A 16,790-nucleotide genomic window follows, 5' to 3' on the forward strand; every position below is an offset into this window, starting at 1 on the left:
ACTCAGGTTGAAGTGAAGATGAATAAGCATGGCCTCATCAACGACACAGTCCTTATCTCAGTGAGCCATAGTCACGGGGGGCAGTTTATTAAAACAACCTCTCAAGTTTGAATTTAATTAAAAAGCTATCAAGTTTTAAAGTTTTAAGTAAATAGCTATATTATTGATTAAGGGTAATTAAACTTGATTAGTGCTTAATTATGATTAAAGAAGTATTATGTAATCTTTTCAAAATTATATTATATTCCCACAAACCCGAAATTGTTGCAACACACCCATCACACCTCTTCTTCCTCCCGCCATTAACTATCTCTACCTCTGCATCTTCTCTCTTCTCTTAGCTTCGTCTACATCTTCACATCTTCTTCTTCCTCCTTACTGTACATCTTCTTCTTCCTCATTCCTCTATGTCTTTTTGTTCCTCCGCCATTAACACTTTCTTCTTCCCCACCATTAACATCTTCTCCGGCAAAAATCCCCTCCTCCTCCTCCTGACATTTCGTGTAAGTATGTGTAATCCTTTTTACATTTTATATTAGATTTCCAAAGATTAATAATGGATGGGGTTTGGGTTATGATTTTGATTTGGTTGTTAGGTTGTTGGTTTGTTTTTGTGTAATGCAAGTTGAAATGAGTGAAATTGTTTGAAAATTTGTTCTGGGTATTTATTCTGGGTATGATGGATCGATTGTAGGTGGAAGGACTGAAAATGTGTTCTGTGTATATGGATCGCTTAAGATCTGGTAGTTCTGGTAATGTAGCAGATAGATCGCTTAAGCATCAGGTATGTGGCATATGATCCTTAAGCGATCTGGTTAAAGTCTATTGTATGGGAGCAATCGCTTAAGCGATCAGTAATGGCATAAGATCGCTTAAGCGATCATGGTTATTTACTGGATCGCTTAAGCGATCAAGTGTATCGCTTAACGATCCAGTATAAATAACCATGATCGTTAAGCGATACATCAGACCAAATATGCGAATATGCAGATTCTTTTTAAAATATTTGAACCCTTAGTACAACATTAAGAATATTGTTTTTCTTGCATTACAGGTAGTTTGACTATTATTATACATGGGACAAGTTGTTTTGGGTGTTGAATTTTAGGGTGAGTGGGTGGAGGAAGAAAGTAGGTGGAAGTGGATTGGAAAGAGCAAAAAGTTGTACCAATTGTTGTGAGCACAGAGGTTAGTTTTGATGAGTTGTTGATGAAATAATTAGAGAGGTAATTTGAGTTGCTCGCGTAGTGATATAGTTGTGAAGTATATTTAAGCAAAGCTCCTGAAAATTATAAGGTACCTTCTGCTATATTAAGTCGGATGAAAGTGTGAAGTTATATATGATTGATATGGCCATATTGGTTCAAGGCCGATTTTAAGGGTTTCTTATATAGAAAAACCGTTGGAATTGTTTCCAAGGAAGGGGATACGAGGATGTGCGGGGGATTTGCCTGGTTTTAATTTGAACTACGAGGCCATTATTTTTTAGCTGAAAAATCAAGAGTAGACGGTGAATTGGGTGGTGAGGAGGACACTATAGAAAGTTTGGTGATGGGAGAATGAATATTGAGGAGGACCCCGTAGATGTTCCCACAGATGTAGAGATTCCTTTAAATACAGATTATGCAGAAGGCATACATTGTGAGGAAGAGAACACTATGGTCGTTTATGTAGGTTTAGAGGGGGCAATGTAGCTAGTAGTGATCAGCTCATGTCTTTCGGATGATCAGAGTTGCGCATAGGGTATTTATTTGACAACAAAGAGAGTGGTGAGGAAGCTAAAACTTGTTGCTGGAAAGTAATTTGGAGTTCATCACCAAAAGTCAAATTCATTGGCTGTGACGTTGCATGTCGTGACCGAAAGTGCAAGTGGCGGGTTTATTGTAGAAGGTTGGCGGAGTCAAAAGTTTATTCTTAGCACATATACCCGTGAGCACACATGTGGTTTGGGACATATTTCAGGTGAGCATCGACAAGCGCGTCCGCTGATGTTATTGGACAATTTGTCAAAAGTCGGTTCGTCGAAGGGAAAAGTCCATCTCCTAAAGACATTCAAGACTTGTGCGCATAGAGTTGGATGTGCTTGTTAGTTACTGGAAATGTTGGAAGGAGACAACATGCACAAGATTTTGTGAGGGGCACGTCGGAGCACGGGTACCCAGTATTAGAGCGTACCGTTATATGCTTGAGTTTGCCAAACCAAGGTAGCAAGACGGCTTTGAAGTGGGACAGGAATATGATGTTTAAATATTTTTTGTTGCTTATGGTTCTGCTATAAGGGGTTTTGTAAACATGAGAAAGTTGTTGGCTGTTGATGGTTTGTTTTCTGACGGGAAAGTATGGAGGTACATTATTGGTGGCCACTGCACAGGACAGCGAGAATCACACATATCATGTTGCATGGTGGTGGTTGACTATGAGAATGACAAGTCGTGGACTTGGTTTTTTCAGCAGTTACGTACGATAGTGCCTACAGTGACGAGTTGTGCATAATACTGATAGACACAACTCTATAGAAGGGGATTGCCACTATTTGCCGTCAGCACATCACAGATTCTGTAGAGGCACCTTTGCTGAGAACATAAAACAAAGTTAGTGTGCTGGCCTCCTTCAGACATACTACATGGCACAAAAGCTTATCGGGTTGATGAGTTCGAGGAGCATTTCACAAATCCGAATCAAGGATGTTAGAGTTACTAAGTATCTTGAGCATGTGTTGGTTTCGAGAGATGGAGTAGAGCTTACTTTCCTAGAAGAGGTTTGATGTCATGCCCCACGAACATAGCTGAGTCCATAAATTCGAAGTTGTTATAGAAAAGAGTTTCCAATAGTTCACTTTTGATGCAATCCAAATGACACTTCACGGTGGTCCATGAGCGTCGTACAGTCAGATAATTTTCTACACACCCTTGTTCCGTTAGCTGAAAAATATTAGGAGAACGTATGGAACTGTCAAATGCACTATTTGCCTATCCTCTTAATGCTCAAGATTTTACTATGCGCGGCTATGGTCCGGATGCTCTAGTTACTTGTTGAGAAAAACTTGCAGCTGTAAAGTGTTTACATTCAACGTTTACCTTGTCCTCATGCATAGCAGCACTAAAACACCAACGAAGCTGGATTTTGGTTCAGAGATTTACATGGAACTTTCTCCCTCTCTATGACAGATCACTACATGCTAGCATTCATAAACGATAATCCGGTGCCTCCAGAAGACAGTGGGTAGTACCGTCAGATGGCTGACATTATCCTCCAGCCCCATTCAAGAAGACACCAAAGGGGAGAAAAGGTTAACGTATTCCATCACCTTTGAGGTTCCCCGGAAGATGAATAAGTGCTCAATTTGCAAGCAACCTGGCCACAAGAAAAGCAGTTGCCAGAAGTAATTAGGTTCGAAGAAGGATGAAATTGAGGGAGTTGCGAAGGGCAACCGTTGTGAGTTATTGTTTTCAATTATTGATGTTTTTAAATTTTATTGTTACTTTAATAATTATCCTTTTATTGTGTATTCTTATTACATGGTCTAAATATTTGTTGGTGATTTTAGTTTGGAATTAAGTTGTCAAATTGAGAAAAGTATGGAATTAATACTGTTGGTAATTTTAGTTTGTCAAAATTCAGGAGAAAAAGTGCAAAAGTATACATTGCCCACGATCGCTTAAGCGACTAAGTGTATCGCTTAAGCGACAAAGTGTTTTCGTAACAAGATCGCTTGCGATACACAGATCGCTTAAGCGATCGTGCACCTGACTGATTGATTCGGCTCAGGTGCATGATCGCTTAAGTAGAGATGACAATGGGCCCAACATTTTCAGGTACCCAGCCTGGCCCCCCAAAAGGACGGGCTTTACCCAAGGTTGGCGGGCTTGGGCTTGGGCCTGGGCCTGGGCTTGATTTTAAGGCCCGACCTCGGGTACGGGCCGGGCATGGGTATATCTTTAGGCCCAGCCCGTCCCAAAATTTTAGTATTAATTTTACTAATTTACCCTTATACATATATTTAATTACAATATTATCCTACACATATATATAATATATCCTTTTTTCCCAAACCCTAACCTCAATTTTCATCCCATATTGAAGTTTAACAGGTTAAAATTGCCTTTAAATAGTTAGATGGGTTTGGTTCAACTTATAAAATTGAATTTGCCGTAACTATTATGTACAGTTGAAAGTTAGTATAATCAAATATTATGGAGTTTTAATTGCTCACTTATTGCTTAATTATTTGCGAAAATAGCTTCAATTAATATTAAAAACTATTTCAAATTAAAAATATAAAAAAAAAATTGAATTTATTAATATTTAAAAATAAATATTATTAAAAAAGGGGGGCTTGGGCCGGGCCTACGGTTATAAAAAACCCGTCGGCCAGGCTTGGCTTTGCCTATCATCCCGTAGCGGGCTCGGGCCGGCTTGGGCCTGTGTCATGAGGTCGCTTGGGCCTGGCCTGGGCCAAGGGGTACCTGGTCCCGGCCGCCCCCCATGCCATCACTACGCTTAAGCGATCCACGATCGCTTAATCGACCATGGGAAAAAGACAAGATTCGCTTAAGCGATATCACGGATCGCTTAAGCGATCATCACCTGGGCAGATTTGCTTCTGCCAATCACATGATCGCTTAACGCATCCATTGTATCGCTTAAGTGATTCTTTGCAAATAGTTTTAAAATTTAACAGATACACCCCCACCTACCCACGGTGCCAATTCTGGCCACCGGAGCCAGAATCTTACTGGGAAAGGCGTTCACGATGCACAGTGGTCGGATCTGGCCGATAGGGCCTCTATATGGCCTTTTCCGGCCAGATCGACCACGGATGTGGCCAAAAGCCAGACGATCCGCCAGAACTGGTCGTAGACGACGGAGAAACCAGATCTTGCCGTCTTCGACAGCCAAATATATGCCGTCGTTGTCGGTCAACGATGGCCATATTTGGCCGTCGTTGACCGTCAAAGTCGGCCATATAATTGAAAGTCCATGACGGCAAGATGTGGCCTTTTCCGGCCACATCCACAGTGGATCTGGCCGGAAAAGGTCACAACTGGCCATTACCGGCCATTTTTGGCGTTTGTTGCTGACGGCGGTAGCCAGAATCTGGGAAGTTGGGTGGGTGGAGGTGTTTTTGTTAATTTTTAAACTTTTCGGTATTATGAAATTAATTCACTTAATGGGTCGAAAATTAATTAAAATATACTAATATTTCCTAAATATTAAGCAAACAAAATAAAAATATACTACGAATCCGAACCCCATATGTTTAGTATAGCTATAAACAGGTGCACTGAACGATCGTAACCCTATAGGTTTCATACTGACTTGTAAAAGAATTATAGTTTAATATAAATGTAATAACGGAACATGTGCACTGAACGAATCGTAAACCCTATAGGTTTCATACTGACTGTTAAAGAACTATATGTTTATATAAATGTAATAACGGAACAGGTGCACTGAACGAATCGTAAACCCTATAGGTTTCATACTGACGTGTAAAGAACTATATGTTTAATAAATGTAATAACGGAACGGTGCACTGAACGAATCGTAAACCCTATAGGTTTCATATTGACGTGTAAAACTATATGTTTATATAAATAATACGGACAGGTGCACTGAACGAATCGTAAACCCTATAGGTTTCATACTGACGTGTAAAAGAACTATTGTTTAATATAAATGTAAAACGAATAGGTGCTCTGAACGAATCGCTTAAGCGATCTTTTTCGACAGAATGCAACTGCCCAACTATATCGCTTAAGCGACACATTTAATCGCTTAAGCGATTCTTCATAAAAGACACATGGTCGCTTAAGCGATTTATGATCGTTTAAGCGATTCTTCCTAAAAGACACATGGTCGCTTAAGCGTTTATTCGATCTTTTCCTAGGCAGAATGACATCTGCCCAGACTATGATCGCTTAAGCGCCCTACTTATATCGCTTAATCGATTCTTCCTAAAAGACACATGGTCGCTTAAGCGATTTATGATCGCTTAAGCATCTTTCCGAGGCAGAATGACTCTACCCAGACTATGATCGCTTAAACGACCCACTTATATCGCTTAAGCGATTCTTCCTAAAAGACACTGGTCCTTAACGATCTTTTCCGAGGCAGAATGACATCTGCCCAGACTATGATCGCTTAAGCACTCATTTAATTGCTTAAGCGTTTTTTCCTAAAATGACTTCTGCCCAACCTTGGTCGCTTAAGCGATCGTTTCTGGAAAGTCTTAGTCGTTTAAGAAGATATGGACAAACAAAAATATCTTATGTGGACACACCATACATAGTAAATTGAAACTGCTGATGAATTATCTTATATGGACAAACAAAAATATATCCCAAATATCATATCCATTCTTTACAATGATCACACCATACATAGTAAATTATTACAATTTCCTCTACACTGCCTTTAATTTAGTTTTTATGCCAAAGAGTTTAGAATCCACAGTGAATGGTATCAGGCAGTCCATGCTTGAAAAGATGCCCACGACATCATTCTTCCCGATGCTTTCTGGCTCTGCACTAGCATCCAACAAATCAGATGATATCTACAAGGGCGGCTAATATGGTGCCTCGTTGACTTTCTGTGGAGATTGACCATTCCATCTTTCATAAACTACGTCAAAAACTCAGTGTCAGCAGCTGAAGTTATATGGTTTAGAATAAAACAATCACACAAAAAACCCAAGTATACATCAACATCACATAAACTACAAAATTCAGCGTCCAACTTCATACCCTTTGATTGGGTTCTGGTCACTCAAAACGGATCTATCTACCCATGGAAGCAGTCGACAACCCAGCGCTCCCGACAGTCTCTCATTGTTTCGTCATTCAAGCTGTCCATCGGGCTGTTGGTCATGTCGAACTGAATAAATTTCAGGCTATATCCCACATTCAGCGCTACAAAAGAAGACATTAGCATTATAATAAACTATAGAACATTGTATTATGTAAGTTAGTTTTAAACAAATTTACCTTGACTCATTTATTGGGTAGGTAGCGTTGATTGGCCACTTTCCGGTTAGTACCTGTCACCCAAGTGCCCAAACATCCTGTTGTCACGCAACAGCCCGGGAACAACCTGGACAGTGGGTCCAACTCGACCTCCAACTACTTGCTCGACAATGGTTGGGTTGCAGTCAAGGATCTTCAGAAACCCCTCTCTAGATGCGCAACGACTGCTATCCAGTGCATCTGTTTGACGAGGATGATGCAGTACCCTCTTTTAACAAAGGCCCAACCGTGGCCATATTTGGGCCGATCCCCCCTTACGTACTGCATAATCCTGTCATCAAACCGAAAATCATCAGGATGCAGTCCGACTGTTGTGCGGTCATCGTTTTCGCTTCAGTCCTTTTGCTACACCACTAGCAACGACATTTTTAATTAAAGTGCGATATGCCGAACAAGCGTTTGCCCAAATCCACATCGTGATAGCACAGTCAGGATACAACATCACCATCACTAGTCTGTCGTAGCCTCATCAGTGCCAATATCTCATCAATGTGCTGCATCAAATAAAAACAACAAGATAAGTATGGAAAACACAGGCAAAATAAGGAAATTAAGTGAAAATAACTCACCGAGTCCTCAAGCCACGTCCCCATCGTCAACAACTTCTGAACATTTCCGGGGATAATCCCATGTCTTACACTTTATATAGCCATCACTTCTTGATCCATTGTAATAGGCATAAAAGAGTTTTTTCTTTTCCTCTATTGGCCTATACAATCGACATTTGAGTCCAATTTCCCTTCCCCACTTCCTCCCCTTTCCTCCATTTTTACATCCCCGCTTCCTTCGCCTCCCCCTCCCCCTCCTCCATTATCACCGCCCCACTTCCACCACCAACCTCCTCAACCTCCTCCATTTCTGGTTGTTCCTCTATTTGTTTCTTCATTTTCTTCTTCGTTACCTGTGTCACTACCATGTAAGGCGATTTCACAAACTTGCTCTTTCGGCTCTCTCTTTTCAAGCCAGTTTGCACTTCAACCGCCTTTAATTCTCCACCAACTTCCTCCTCCATTGTACCAACTTCGCCCTCCATTGTACCTACTTTCTCTCCCAGCTTATCCACTTTCTCCTCCACCCTTTTCATTGTTCTTCCATCTTGTCAAACCTTGCATAATGGCTGTTGTAAAACTCTTAAACAGGCCGTTTATGAGGTCAACAATCTCATTCCCCCACGCTGATGTCTCAGAAAAGCGGTACTTGTTGTATCGGTTTGCTGCATACGAACCTCTTCCTCCCTCTCCTCCTCCTCCTCATCCTCGGCCTCCCAGCTTCATTATCCTCACATCAACGACTGTCAAGCAATGGCCCTGCAACTGCCATCGCATGCGTGACCCCTTTTAGGTCCCGCATCAGGCGGTCTATCTGTTCATCCTTTCATCCTCCATTGCTTTGAAAGATGTGACATAGTCCTCTTCCGCTTCATCCCCATAGCGTCAAAAAGGGACGGACACTCCCTGCAATAAGAAATAAAATCAATCAGATTGAAGCAAAATAAAACAACGGCATATTCAAAAGCTTTCCTTCAATCTTACCCCAGCTGCTTGAATCTCAATCTCTAATTGGCCATAATCCCAATGGTTACAGCTCTCGACATGCCACCGCAACATCCTAGGAATTGCTGTTGCACATTCAAATTGTTGCTCCTCCCCCCACCTAGCGAGACAGGGATGCCTCGTACATCCAAGCCTACATTGTAAAAAAACAGTCCATGTCATTATTCAACACACATATTATAAAAAATATAACAGAGAGCTTTAATATTTACCTGCATTGCCCATGGAGCCAAACAAATTATACGTGCTTGGTTTAGCCTTCCCGCCCCATTCGGCATGCTTTAACACCATGTCTGGTTTTTTCAGGCTCTTCATGGTTCGCTCAAATGATATCTCCCCCACGGATAAGAATTAAAGAACTCCAAGTCCTTACAAACAACAACCAATCTTTCTCAATAGCTTTTGTTGAGTCACCAGCCAATAAGATAGAATGTAAAACAATATCAAGCACACTTTTATCTTCTCTGCATCACTAAACGACTGTATATAGCTCTTCTCTAAAACTTTTCCTGTAATAGACTTTTCATTTTCAAACCTTTTTACAAAAGTTTATGCTCCCGCACTCGCCTTATTGCGTCTGCCTCCGCCATAGTTGGCGCTTTCCCGCATCCTAGCCCGTCACCAACGCATACTCCATCATACCAAACCGTAATGGCTTTCCTCCACCACGAACCACTTTCATTTTTTTGTTGCATTTTACTGAGTGCATCAACATGTAATGCACTCCCTGCCCCCAAAATGACTTTTTCCACTTTGTTCCGATTCTTAAAAACTGACCGAAACAAGTGTCACCAAAATCTCTTTCACCATGCCTCTTCTAGTTAAAATGGCCCTTATTCTGTCAAAAACCTCCCAACTCGACCTCACCGTCACCCTTGCAGGGAAGTAGGTACCTTCTCACTTATAGGCTCCAACTTTACTCTCTACATTTACGGTTCGCACAATCTGTACAATCAATAAATAAAATGTCAGTAACAAAAATAAACCAAAACCACTGTAATCGCTTAAGCGATCTCGGATCGCTTAAGAGATCTTTAATCTGCCTCTGCAAGATCGCTTAAGCGATTTTAAATCGCTTAGCGACCAAAAGTTAACTGGGAATCTCTTAAGCGATACAACAGATCGCTTATTATATCTGTGATCTGTCAGACCTAAGATCGCTTAAGCGAACTCTTGGTCGCTTAAGCGATCTTAGGTCTGGGCAGAATCATCTACCCAGATCTCAGATCGCTTAAGCGATCCTTTTATCGCTTAAGCGATCATGACTGCGATCACGAGTAAAACAGAATATCGCTTAAGCGATACAAATTCGCTTAAGCGAAAATACAAGCAATATTCCCAAACTACGTACCCTATCTTCGTCGACCTCCTCCTCGTCGCCTGGATCCTCAACGACTCCTCCTGGCCTGAATTCTCGCCTGACTCCTTGTCTCAACCCGTTTGCTGGTTCTTCTCCTCGTTCTTGTGCCGTCGGCGTCTCCTCTGCTGTGGACCACCTCACTGGTCAGATGATCCACCGGAGCAGCCATTGAACTGCTTGCGCCACCGGAATCTAGGATTCGAATGGCGTTGGCTTCCCTCCTCATTGTCAGTGTCACTCATGGTTTTGGATTGAATTGGTGTCAAAGTTTGCAGTTTCGATCGGAAAGTAGACTGTACGCCGAAAATGGCACAAATTTCGTTTACGGTTAAGGAAATCGATTTTAGGGTTCAACAAATCGATCAAAAATCACGACTAATCCGCCGAAAATCGCGACTGTATTCGGTTTAGGGTTCAGAAATTGATTAGGGTGCAATTTGTAGGTGTTTGATCGGAAAAAATCGCGTCTCCCTTTCGTTCAGAAATCGCTTTTTGAACTGATGAATTTCGATTAAGCGAGGTGAATAGTTAGTGGGGCTTGTTTTACGAATTTCAAATTTTAAAAACTTTATTATTTCTGTTTGACCCACATATGTTTTAATCTTTTCATTTTAACCTATTTTACGTGTTTAATTAATTCTAACTATGCCACGTTATCTTCTCTAATAAAAAAAAATGATGAATAATTTCAAGGCCATTTTCTTAAATCCAAACTTGGGATGACCGGGCAGCTAAATTTTCTCTAGTCACGGCCCTGCCCTCTAATTTCTGACTTCTGAGAACCCAACCATTTCATTTTCATTTCTTTACAAATATTATCTTTACTCACCATGGCGGGAGCCGCCACGGCCACCTTCAATGTCTCATCAACTCCTTCTCTCCTCCGCCGTTCATCATTAATTTCCCTTTCCTCTAACCCTCCATTCTGTCTCTGCGCCCTCTTCCAAATACCCAGTTATAATCCCTCTCTCAATTGTTCATATGCATTTACATTTAATTTTTTAGAAAAATAATTTATGTTGGTATTCAGGGATTTACGCCTTGTCTAGTAACGATATCAAAGTGGGTACCACATTGAAGTAGACGGAGCTCCTTGGCGTGTTTTGGTTATTGTTATCTATTTACTTATTTTTTTTGCGAACAAGTAAATTCTTAATTGTCTTGTTAAAATTTGTGTTTGTCTTGGGAAGAGTTTCTTCATGTGAAACCTGGAAAAGGAGCAGCATTTGTGAGGACCAAGATGCGCAATTACGTTACGGGAAACACTGTTGAGAAAACTTTTCGAGCGGGAAGTTCGGTAATTTCTTTTAGCTGCAGATTTTAGTTCAATTGGGTTCAGTGGCTAAAATTTTGACTGAACAAAATATCTGTGGCATTGCTTGTGCATTTTATAATTTAACATAGAACAGCCTTGGAAAGAGAATAAGTGTATTAAGTTTGTTGATTCTAAGCTTCAATATTTTAGTAGACTTGAAATACAAACTGCACTTAGTAAGATGCATGATCGTACTTACATAACTAGGAACTAGAAACTGGGTCATTATCGTTTTCTTTTGTTGGTTTAAGACTGGTAAAACATTTGGGTGCATTGCTTATATGGCTACAATGTTTCAGTATAATGTATAGAAATATTTATCTAGTGTTGTCGGAATGTTTCGGCATAGTCATAGATATACAGATTTGATGATTACTGGAGGCTGCTTAGTGCTCACTATTTTACATTGCATCTAACTGGCACAAGGGCACCCTAATTTTTTATCTCTATAATAAATAGGGGAGAGATGTAGTGATATGAAGATTTGAAATGACAAATGAGAATCCATTAGTGTTGTCATCTTTTGATGTGGGCAGGCTTCTTTTTACCATTTTATTGTGTATTGAAATTGTTGAGATATTTATATGCCTTTGTGTGTGTGATTTTTCCCAGATTGAAGTGGCAGATGTATTCAAGGAAACCAAGCAATTCACATACAAAGATGGTGTCCAGTTTGTCTTTATGGACCTGGTATTGTTTATATCCATTCTATATAATTTGCTGTAACATCCATCTATTCTTGCTCAGGAAAACAATACTTGCCACATTTTTATGCATTATTGTGAGCAATCCGTTTCAGGAAAGTTGGAATCAATTTCATCTTAAAGGAATATAGCAGACGCAATAACACGATTCAATTTTTTAAAGTCAAGAAGCAATGACATTTTGTATTTTACTATGTTTTTACTTTTTTATTCTCTAATTTGGAATGCCATGTTTTCACAGAACACGTTTGAAGAAACTCGTCTGAACGAGAAAGATGTTGGGGATACGACAAAGTGGCTGAAAGAAGGAATGGATTGCAATTTGCTATTTTGGAATGGAAAAGTAATCTTTTAGTTTTGCTTTTAATTTCTGCATTGAGTTGTCAATACTTACATCCTTTAAATTTCAGATGCATATGCTTACGTTCAGATGGGTAGTGACATTGTTCAGTCCATGGTAATTTGGCACTGCCATTGTCGATTCTGTTTAACAGACTATTTATTGATATGCTTGCAGGTTATTGATTTTGAACTCCCAATCACGGTTAAGCTGACTGTGGTTGATGTTGATCCTGGCCTTAAAGGTGATACAGCTCAAGGTAATATGTTTTTCTTCTCTGGAAAAAATTGAAGCCCCGATTGATTATCTTACTGGTGTAAATGACGTTTGCATTGATTCGCGACTGCTGGAGCCATGAACATAGATAAATGTGGCCGCTTGGATGCTACATATGCGCTAAATGGATCATATTAAAAATATAGAGTCCCCTTCATGGAGAATCATATTAAGGAGCTCCATGAAGTTGGGTGATAAATGCAGGCATTTGATTGGTTTCAGCAGGCTGTGGAAATGATGAACACCAAATAATAGTTAATTTTGCTGGTGAAGAAATAAAGTCGCTTTGCTGCATTTTCTTTCATCATGAAAGATTAGGAAAAGTTATTTGCCTATTGTTTGTTCAGTGATATATTACCAAAGGGAATATGGATTCTCTGTGCTGCAATTTCTTTTGAAAAAAATGATTTTTTGAATGGTTTGCTTATTGAAATTTCAAATTCTTATGGCAGGTGGGTCCAAACCGGCAACTCTGGATACTGGAGCTGTCGTCAATGTTCCATTGTTTGTGAATATAGGTGATGAAATATTGGTGGACACAAGAACAGGGCAATACATGAGCCGTGCATAATTCTAAAGCTTTTGGAGATTTCTTTCATCACCAATATTTTTGTCCTTTGCTATCAGTTAGAAGGATTTTCTATGTTCATTGATGCTAGAGATGTACATCAGGCTTAGATAGCGAAAGAGTTACAAAGCTTAGTTTCCTGTTTTAAATATTTTAACTTGTTCCATGTGTATTTATTGGTAACTCTCGTTGGATATAGTGCTTTTGCACCAGACCAGAGAAATTGTATTGTTCTCAGAAATGAAATGAAATGAAATACTACTTCAGTTTGGGATAAAGTTAGCTCAGCTCGGCTGGAATAACTAATTAATTGCATATATTCAAAGTTTCTTTGGTGAAGTATATGCATAAATCCAAGCAATATCACAATGCTTCTGCAAAAGAATTCCCAGAATTAGACAACTAATTTATTGATTGATCGATCAGATAAATACAGTTCTTGAACTGAACAGCTTTCTTCAAATTCTTAGGGCACCCGATGAGGCAATACACCTTGCTTCAATGCAGCACCATAGACAATGCACGCTCCCGAAGATCTTTCCTGTTGGTTTAGCTTCTTAATCAGAATGTCATAGGATGTTCTACTTGGGATCTTGCCCTGTTCATTCATGAGAAGCACGACCAGTAATGCATCGTCTACCTTCCCCTCGTGGCAAAATGCTTGAATCACATTATTAAAGGTAATCGTCCGGGGAACATACCCCATTCTAACCATATGCTGCAGATGGATCAAAGCCTCATCAGTTTTCTTTCCCACACAAAGAGCTCTAATTACCATGCCATAGGTACCAGGGTCCATGATGAAATTCATTTTCTCAAACACTTGATAGGCATCTTCCAACAAGTCTTTTTCTTCCCATGATTTCATGCATAAACCTCTAAGCAAAGTGTTCATCATCCTCTCATCAACTTCAATCCCAAAATCAACCATTTGCTTAAAAGTAATCAGTGCTGCCCTTGTTTCTCCCCATCTCAATAGCCCATGTAACAAGGTGCTATAACTAATATAGTCAGGAACACAATTCCTCTCCTTCATAAGCTTCAACACACTAATACCCTCCATTGGCCTGCCCTCCTTACAATACCCATTAAAAAGAGTGTTAAAAGTGGCCACACTTGGTTTCAATCCCCTCTCCACAGCTTCATTAAGCAGCTCCATTGCCTCATTAGACCTACCCACTTTACAAAAACCATCCATAACAATTGTGTATGAATAAATATCAGGTTTTATCAAACCCTTCTTAATATTCACCAACATTTCATATGCTTCCTCCACCCTTCCCACATAACACAAACCCTTTATCAAACAATTATAAGTCTGAATACTAGGTTTGCACCCAACTCTACCCATTACTTCAAAAACCTCAAAAGCTTTCTGCAACCTGCCACTTGTGCATAATGAGTTTATAAAAATGGTGAAAGTTGCAACATTTGGACAAAACCCTTTCTCAACCATGTAGTTTAGAACCTGTCCTGCTTCAACCAGATTGTTTTTCTTGCAATGACACCTCAGCATGATGGAAAATGTCCAAGAATCTGGCGCCAACCCATAAGATGGTATTTCAGAGTAAAGTTTCAAAGCAATTTCTAGCTCATTTGCTGTCACTAAAGCCATAAGCAAATCATTAAAGTCGGATATGGTCCAGTTTCTACCGTCTCTTTTGATGCAACTAAAGATATCAGTTTTATCTTTGATTGCATCCATGAACTTCTGCGCTTGCAATCCATGAGGAATCTCTTTAAAGTCCAAGCTTTCTTGTTCTTCTTTGATTCTAAAGCCATTTTGCTTATCAAAGTTTGAGCATAAACTATAAAAACTGAGGGTACGTAATTGTTTCTGTACTGTAGATAATGACTCAGTTGCAAAGACAAGAAGCTTGACTGGCTGAAATTTGTTGTGGTTCTGGTTTCTTACAGAGGTGTTGGTGAAGACAAAGGAAGTGCCAAGCCAAGGAGATTGAAGAGATTGTGAAGTCGGAGAATATGGAAAAGGCATCATTCTGATCAGACTCAATTCTGTACAAACCCTTCAACATTTGACTCCGGAAATATGAGTGAGCTGAATTGCTCATTTGTTTTGTTCATAACATCAGTCGAGTAGAGGCTTTCTTATCCTCTGGCTATAAGCGATAAGCGGTCCGTTTGCTATATCGTTAGACGACAAGACGTTCATTTCTTAATGCACTGTACGACCAATCGGTCATCCCTTAAAAAGGGTATTCTCAATTAATAATTTTAACAAGTTAATCGTCCTCAAGAAGAAAAAAAAACTTGCAATAATTACAATAATTAATTTCGTACGATATAGACTCTTGAATATATTACTCAAGAGATCTCGAGTTCAATTCTTTTTGATTATTAATAAAGATGGTCACTAAAAGATTTATCCTGTTAGTAACATCAAACCTTGAGAAAATTTTAGGGTCTAAAAAGATTAATCGAGATACATGTAAACTGGTTTGGACATCTTTCACAACAAAAAAAAAATAAAAAAAAAGCTAAATTCTTTTAATAAACCAAATAAAAAACCTTATTTATGAATCAAAATATACAAATATAGTTTGATTAATTACATTATTCCTAAAAACAAAATGTACGGAAATATAGTATGAGAATTATCTGAATGCCCAGATAATGATCTTCAAAAACTATTCAGAGGCGTAGAGATCTACTGAAGGCCTTCAAATACTTGGGATTTTTGGGGTCCGGCACTTCCTTTCTTCCTCCATTCTTGTTACTACTTCCCCTCTTAATAACAAACGATTTCAGCATTTTCTTCAAAACCTTGCCGAAACCAGACACACCACGACGGCGCCCTTTTACTCCCACCTGTGTCTGCGCCTTTGGTGCGATGTCCGATGGAGGCAACGGTGCTGGCAATTTGGCCCCACCGACACTTGGCTCGGAGAAGCTCCGGCGAAGAATGGCTTTGTTAAGCTGCACTTCAAATGAAAGCCTCTCAAACTGATCCAACAACGCGCTTTGCTCATCTCCAAACCTCCTCAAAACAACTGCTATTTCGTCCATGCCGCTCTTGCTGCTTTTGTTTTTGTTTTCACTTGGTAAAGTGAAAGCCATTCTCATATACGCTTTGCTTCTTCTACAAGTGAAAGTGTGAGGTGAAAGATTAAGAATTCTTTTTATGATTATTCTCTGACTGTGTACTTGGCTTAAAGAAGCGAGCTTGAGTTTGGGAGCTGGAAAGACCCTTCTGTCTCAGTATTGCAGTAGCAGTAACCCAGTTGTTTCAAACAATAAATAAGCAACAACAATCTCCATCAATTCACTGCATGGACTTTCTTTTTGCGGAATTTTCAAGGTTAAAGATGATTTATTTAAGCCAAACTTTAGATTTGGTTACCACTTTATGCTTTCTTGCTAGGGACATACTATGTTTTATTCCCTAACATTTGCTCTCCTTTTTTGAGAGCCTTATCTCATACAAAAGTTATACATTCTGTGTTTTTTACTATTGCTTTCCATTTTGTCAAAAGATTTGGTAGCATTCATTGACCCCCACGCATAACAATAATTTTTTTTTGTAATCAAGATGTTTGGGTCAGTTTACGCGTATCTTGACTAATCCTCGAGAGAGATTAGTATAATAATCTACCGTCGAACACCTTGATTAATCTTCGAGAGAGACAAG

General features: G+C 39.6%; 2 protein-coding genes across 2 annotated transcripts; one reads left to right on the top strand and one right to left on the bottom strand.

The window, feature by feature from the left end:
• The first annotated feature begins 10,768 nt into the window (after window positions 1-10,768).
• LOC116124008 (elongation factor P) lies at window positions 10,769-13,382 on the top strand. Its single transcript, XM_031409725.1, is given in 8 exon segments — window positions 10,769-10,916; window positions 10,978-11,007; window positions 11,010-11,044; window positions 11,131-11,235; window positions 11,866-11,943; window positions 12,199-12,300; window positions 12,475-12,556; window positions 13,026-13,382. Coding segments are annotated over 8 exon segments (699 nt in total). The 3' UTR covers window positions 13,145-13,382.
• Window positions 13,383-13,413: 31 nt separating this feature from the next.
• On the bottom strand, window positions 13,414-15,219 carry LOC116124007 (pentatricopeptide repeat-containing protein At5g64320, mitochondrial-like). The gene is made up of 2 exons (XM_031409724.1): window positions 14,994-15,219; window positions 13,414-14,957 (listed from the first exon to the last, which is right to left on the bottom strand). Exons 1-2 carry the CDS (start codon window positions 15,138-15,140, stop codon window positions 13,608-13,610), a joined length of 1,497 nt encoding a protein of 498 aa, XP_031265584.1. The 5' UTR covers window positions 15,141-15,219; the 3' UTR covers window positions 13,414-13,607.
• Window positions 15,220-16,790: the final 1,571 nt, after the last annotated feature.

Source organism: Pistacia vera, unplaced genomic scaffold, assembly GCF_008641045.1.
Source record: "Pistacia vera cultivar Batoury unplaced genomic scaffold, PisVer_v2 Contig147, whole genome shotgun sequence".
Taxonomy (NCBI): Eukaryota; Viridiplantae; Streptophyta; class Magnoliopsida; order Sapindales; family Anacardiaceae; genus Pistacia; species Pistacia vera.